Below are 6846 nucleotides of genomic sequence, written 5' to 3' on the forward strand. Positions count from 1 at the left end.
ATTTTACGTTAGTTTGACACAAACGATACAATAGTGACAAGATGCTAGCCTGTCGCCTAAAAAAAACAATTTCAACATATTGGCAGGCTGTGCCATTGCATTAGGCCTAAATGATCTCACTAGGTCTGAACAATTACAAAGAATTGAAGAAAAATAATGATTTCAATAAGTCCTTTACCAAACATTTACTAAGCCTTGCACCTAAATACAAAAGTTTATCGGCGGTAACAACTTTCGCCGTAATACGGGGGTGAAATTAAAAAGTTGTGCCGAGTTCTGGGATTATTGCCGCTGCTAACGAAGTTATTCCTGGATCAATCAGGCCGTGAATGAAAAGGAAATTGGTTTCTCGGATATGTTCTGTGGCGATTGAATTAGTTAAGTTTAGTTTAGTATTTAAGGCATTAGGATGATGAAGAGGCTTTGTCGAGGGATAAAGGGGTTGGTAAGTGTCAATATTAGTAAATACTAGATTTTACTTATAAGTCTTAAATATTGAGAAATTGGCTTGGAAATCTTCTTACTCTATTTTTTTGGTTTATTTACTCGATTATAAACTTTATTATGTATTTGAGTTTTGTTTGGGTATTTTCGACATTTGTTTTTAATTTATTTATGTTTTGAGTAGGGTAATTTCACAAAAAATCTCCAAATTTGACAAGTACCTATTATATCGTTTAATAAATTATACTATTATTTTTTAGTCAAGTCTGAAAAAACTTAAAAGATATTTTTGTTCTTCAACGCTAATCTTTTACAGATAAATCAAAATTTTCCATGTCCAGTTACTTGAAGAGAAGATAAGCATTTGAATAAGAAGAAAATTATCTTTTAATTTACTTGACGGTAAACTAAGTCAATTAAACTAAAAAGTACATTTTTTTTTAAGTACCCGGGTTAGAATTACACCTCTCCATTTCTTTCGTGGATGTCGTAAGCGGCGACTGAGGATATAGGTTAAGGTGTACCGCAGGCGACAGGCTGGCAACCTGTCACTATTGTTCCGTTTTTGTCAAAATTAGAACCTGAAATTGTTAAAAATGGCTCCGAAGCGGTAACGTTTCGTGTGCTCTGCCTACTCCATTTGGGAATACAGGTGTGTGTGTGTGTTTTTTTCAAGTATCAATATGGATTGATAATGGTATCGCCCTAGTCTACATCGACAACTCCGATCAAACCCACTAATGCTAAAGGCCCATCTCATCGCCAATGCTAATAAATGGCAAGCACGCAGGTGTGACAGCCAAACAATTCCTACAGCTCTATCTCGAAAAGGCCCTTAGTTCCCTATAAATCACATCTGACCCCGAGTAAAAAACACTCCCGATTTCCGCTTCCCAACCCACCCTTCATACATAAGCATGGACCCTTCCGATCGTTTACCGAGAATGATTTGTTGAGTGGAAACTCTGGAACATTCCATTATGCAAACACTTGTAGTTTATCGCCAAGGCGTTGTTGGATTCTTTCTGATGTACAGCGGTCGAGAGGTGTTTGCGAGTTTGACAATATGCCCTTATGTGAGTGCTACTTCTGGTTTATTCAACGGTATATTTGTGGGAGCCTTTGTACGTTGGACTGTGGTACAATAGAATTGTGCTTTCGAGTGTTAAGAAATTGCGCATAATGACTAACACGCCTGGAACTTAATTAGTCTTTTTAACCCCCGACGCAAAAAAGGGGTGTTATAAGTTTGACCGCTACTTGTGTCTGTCTGTCTGTGGCACTGTAGCTCTTAAACGGGTGAACCGACTTGAATGTGTTTTTTTATTTGAAAGCAGGTTTTCTAGCGATGGTTCTTAGACATGTTTTATTAAATTTGGTTCAGCCGTTTTTGAGATATAGAACTTTGAAGTGTCAATGTGCCTTTAAGAGATAAGTTTGCCTTTGTTCATCTCTTTCTCTTGTTAATTGTAACTTTCATATGTTTTATGTACAATAAAGAGTTACAACAACAACAACAACAACAATGTCGGGGATTTTCCAACTTTATGTTGGTTAGGTTTAATTACCTAAGAAGGTTAATCCTTCGATGCAAAAAGAGCCTATAAGTCTGAGGCCAATGTTTATTTGTCTGTCTGTCTGTGGCATCGTGGCTCTCGAACTGATGGATTGATTTAGATGCGGTTTCTTTTAAGTGAAAGCGAGTTTATTTATCGTTTTGCTAAGCACCAGAATTAGCGATGACATGTTCCAGTGCAGAGCCTAAGACAGTAAGTGAAAATTTACTCCAATATGAATTATTCCATCTTAGCCCTTTAGAGTGATTATGTATCAGTGATCAGTGCTCTAAAGGGATAAGGCCGCCTATTGCTTACCTTGGAAAGTACAGAAATTGTATTATATAACTGGGATCCTCTGGTGTTTCGGGTTGCCATGAGTGGTGTCCACATCATGCGTGATTCACCTTCGTTGTTGTTGCTTTAATTATCCACTAGCTTTTGACCGTGGCTTCGCCCGCGTAGAATTCGGTTATCGCGCGCTGTTCCTTCGGGAGCTGTGCATTTTTCCGGGATAAAACCCCATAAACTATCTCTATGCCAAAAATCACGTCGATCCGTCGCTCCGTTTTCACGTGAAAGACGGACAAACATACAAACACACAAACATGCACACTTTCGCATTTATAATTAGTATAGTTAAAAAAAGCAGGAAAACTATGAAAATGAAACGTATATACTCATTATGATTTTTGCCAGCTGTATTGTCTATTATTTCACATTTTTGTAAATGGTTGAGCATTCATCAATAATTTTCACATAATCAAATCAAAGCTAAACACTCCCGCCTCAAAATAATCCCGCCAGAGCTAAAATTAATAGTAGTGAAAGAAGAATAAAATACAAAAAATAAGTTAGATCATTTTCTATTTCTTGCAGCTACAGCAGAACGATGTATTCGATTTCTTCTTAAATTTTAATTAAACCCGCATTTTTTACAAAATTCCATAATAATTGAGGGATTCAGGTCCATAAAAATGAACTTATTTAAACTTTAGTAAAAGCTTAATAAACAGCTACTCCCGAAAGGCGTAGTGACTTTTATTATAAGGCTTTATATTATAAGGCGAAGTGGTCGAACGAAACCTTAAAGAAACTCTGCATTCCCCTCAGGGCCTTAAAAATTGCACGAAATAAAGCCCACTCAATGTTGCAGAGAGACAATTGTCCGTAATAGCTTGCCGTCCAGCGGGAATTCCCATCTGTCAGGGATACGGGAAACTTCCCCAAATTTATGTTCCTCCAACTCGACAAGGTAGACAAGTAGCGTGTTGACAAGTTGTAAGTTATTGTGGAGCAAAGTTCATAGAGAATTTTATTATTCTTTAGTGGGATAGTTAGTGACAGAACTTCGTAACAAGTGGGACAATGAGACAGTTACGAAGTAACGAATTTGGTTAAATACGTAAAAGATTAGAGATAAATTAAGAACTTAACATTTTGGGAACAAAATTGCAACCATTTTCAAAAATTACCCATCAGTGACTCTTAAAAAGTAAGTTTCACTAGTTCCATTCAAAACAACGTGATCAAACATAAACAAAACAAAGTGATATTATAAAGATTTGAGGAACAAAACTTTATGAAACCCTAAAAATAACATGTAAGCGTTTTATTGATAAAAAGCATTAAAACATTTTATCGATACAAAACTCTGTAAACAAAACCAGAATGGTATGATAACATAATTCGTATCTGCCGCGTCAGTAAACGAGCTCGATTATTTACTGCTGGCAGACGGAATCTGTAATAACGTGGGGCAATCAATTACGATATTTATACGCACCTATTGATGCGGGACGACACGTTTATTCATAAAAAGTAGGTTCATACAAATAAGATGAAACAAATGCTAAATGGATCAGTATATTGATGATTAAGTTGGCGACATTAGGTATAACGTTATAATGATATGTCACTCACGTACGTATGTATAAAATATATGAGCTATTTAGGAACAGTTTTTACTATCAAATTTGATTTGCCAGAAAACATTGCAGGTATTCGTTTTCATTTAAATTGCACGAATATGTAACTGAACGGAAACAAACATCTAGTCTATACGACATTATATATTGTATGTATGCCTTACGTAGGTACGATATAAACGGCCTGTAATTAGATGAGCCTTGCTTGGAAACAAAATGTACGCAGCGTGGGGTAATTTTTTGTTGGTTTTTACCCCCGTAATTTTTAATTTAATTAAATTTTTATTTATGTTTTTCATTTGTAGTGGTTAAAGAGAAATAAACATCATGTATAAGTGTCAGTTATCTATTCTTGAATTACAGCCTTGTGACACACGAACGAACTGTGTAGCAGGTAGCTACATTAATTGGGTTCCTCTTGTCATTCTTCGTATACGAAGCCATATATATTCTCTTTGATATTTTTCTTTACCACAGATATAAAATGAACAGCGCCAAAGAGGGTGTAAGTTGATCAAACATGGTTATCTGAAACCATCACGCAGAAACGTGCCGTTTTCTACGCTAATATACGATTTGGCTTATCAATATTTATCGAGATCCGAATTGAGTTTGTAGCACGCTTATTACTGCTATCTAGGATACGATTACACACATATTGTATGAAGAAGATATTACAAAAATTTCAGTTTCGATCGGAGAAGTTGTTCTTTTTGAAGCATTTTGAAAAAAACTAAGTACTAACAATGTTTTATGCATTCTTTTATGGAAGTGCAATTATTAAGTCAAAAGTAAACTAAGCCAAAGCAAAATTTTTAGTCACTTAAAAATAAAGACGACATCATCATCATCATCAGCCCGAAGACGTCCACTGCTGGACAAAGGCCTCCCCCTTAGAACGCCACAATGAACGACAACTCGCCACTTGCATCCACCGGTTTCCCGCTACTCTCACGATGTCGTCAGTCCACCTGGTGGGAGGCCTGCCAACGCTTCGTCTTCCGGTTCGTGGTCGCCACTCGAGGACTTTTCTCCCCCAACGGTTATCTGTTCTTTGAGCGATGTGGCCTGCCCATTGCCACTTCAATTTGCATATTTTTCCAGCTATGTCAGTGACTTTAGTTCTTCGACGAATTTCCGTATTCCGGATTCTATCGCGCAAAGAAACTCCAAGCATAGCTCTCTCCATAGCTCGTTGCGTGACTTTGAGCCTCTCTAAGAGGCCAACAGTCAAGGACCACGTCTCAGCGCCATAAGTCATCACTGGCAACACACACTGGTCGAAGACTATAGTCTTCAGGCACTGCGGAATATTGGACGAGAAGACATCACGAAAGACGACATACTTGTCATCAATTGATAGGTACAATGTACAAAATTGTATCGTGTGTAAATCTGGGTGATGTTATCTTTCTGTGTCAATATTTTTGATTTTTTTTGCGGAATTATTTCATTATTTAGTAGAATCATTTTTATTTATTTGTACGGAATCTCGGTTCAAATTGTTTAGTTGTGCTTCAAAAAGTATATCGTTTATAGCTTTTTCGGCATATAGTCTCTGTGTAGGATCTAAACACCGCAGTTTTTGCGTCCAAACGATTGTTATTGGTTCGAGACTAGAAGTTTGGCTTTCTCTTTTATACTCAGAGAGTACACATGCCATTTCATTCATGCCGGATTGATTATCTGACATACAATTTTCATGCTTTAATCTTGATGTATGCTGAACGTCCTCAGGATTTACTAAGTAAGAAAATCCGGTAGCAGTCGTCGACGAAGTTTCAGTTGAGACCTTTTGCGGTCTGGTCGACGGCTTGGGCTGAAATGTTCAAAATATTACACGTTTGCAATATTTACAGTTATTTATGTCTAAATTTGAAAATTGATCACCGCAACTGAAGCCACTCTTACGTATTAACTTACGGTTATTTCAAGTCAATTTAACATCAACCTAATTTTATTCCCGAAAAACTATAAATTTAAACCACATAATATAACTTTTACTTACGTCCTCGTTTTTCTTTTCTGCATTATAAAGAAATCGCAGCGCCTTAAACGTCGTTGATTTTGGATAATATTTTTTGCCCAATCGTTTCGACGCCTCTATTTTCTTTAACTCTTTTCGAAAATTAGATCTAAGACTGTTAATCTTTTTCCTAACATCATCTCTGGTTGCATTAGGATTCCATTGCTTTTGTATAGTTAGCAACTGATCGAGCGCGTCATTCCTGCTATCTTTATTTCTATATTCTATACGAGTGACGTCCCACAGCTCAGGAAACGTTTCAAAAGTCTCTATGAACTTTATTAGAACGATGTTATTGCAGTTTGCCTTGATGTCGTTGATAGAGGATGGAGAGACTGAGCGATCGTCTGAGAATACGTTGTCAGACATATTGACTGTGCGCCGGTGGTGCGCGTACTGATTATATTGATGGAATCCTCACAGCCCTGGAATATTGTTGCGTGCGTACACTTTCACCGCAAGTGTGAATATAGCAAAGATATAGAGTGAGCGAGAGAAGCACACTAATATCAATATTTGCTTATCACGATCCTATATCGTGCGATGTGATGTAAGACACAATGCGATATTTTGTTTTGTATTGGTACCTGATATTGTAAGTAGTTAGACCGTGAGGACCCGTGGTGAGCACAGTGACACAATTTTACTTTAAGTATTTGTCATATCAGTACCACAGATCACACTCAAGTAATGATAGATAATACATATTGACAGCAGCGTCAGATTAGTGTCAGAATACGCATAATGCTTGTCACATATCCCGTGTACCTATTTATAAACATGTACAAACTTTGTTTTTTTTATTACAATTAAAACAATCATAACCTAAAACTCTGTTGCTACGAATGAATTTGAATAACAGAATATATTATAATTGCATATTGTTTCCATT

At 36.8% G+C, this 6846-nt stretch overlaps 1 protein-coding gene across 1 annotated transcript; it reads right to left on the reverse strand.

Moving 5' to 3' along the window:
- Positions 1–4413: 4413 nt before the first annotated feature.
- Positions 4414–6525, reverse strand: LOC141427087 (uncharacterized). The gene is made up of 2 exons (XM_074086321.1): positions 5937–6525; positions 4414–5747 (listed from the first exon to the last, which is right to left on the reverse strand). The coding sequence occupies exons 1-2, from the start codon at positions 6321–6323 to the stop codon at positions 5382–5384; spliced, it is 753 nt and encodes a 250-aa protein (XP_073942422.1). The 5' UTR covers positions 6324–6525; the 3' UTR covers positions 4414–5381.
- Between the last annotated feature and the right edge of the window lie 321 nt (positions 6526–6846).

Source organism: Choristoneura fumiferana, chromosome 4 (assembly GCF_025370935.1).
Source record: "Choristoneura fumiferana chromosome 4, NRCan_CFum_1, whole genome shotgun sequence".
Lineage (NCBI taxonomy): Eukaryota > Metazoa > Arthropoda > Insecta > Lepidoptera > Tortricidae > Choristoneura > Choristoneura fumiferana.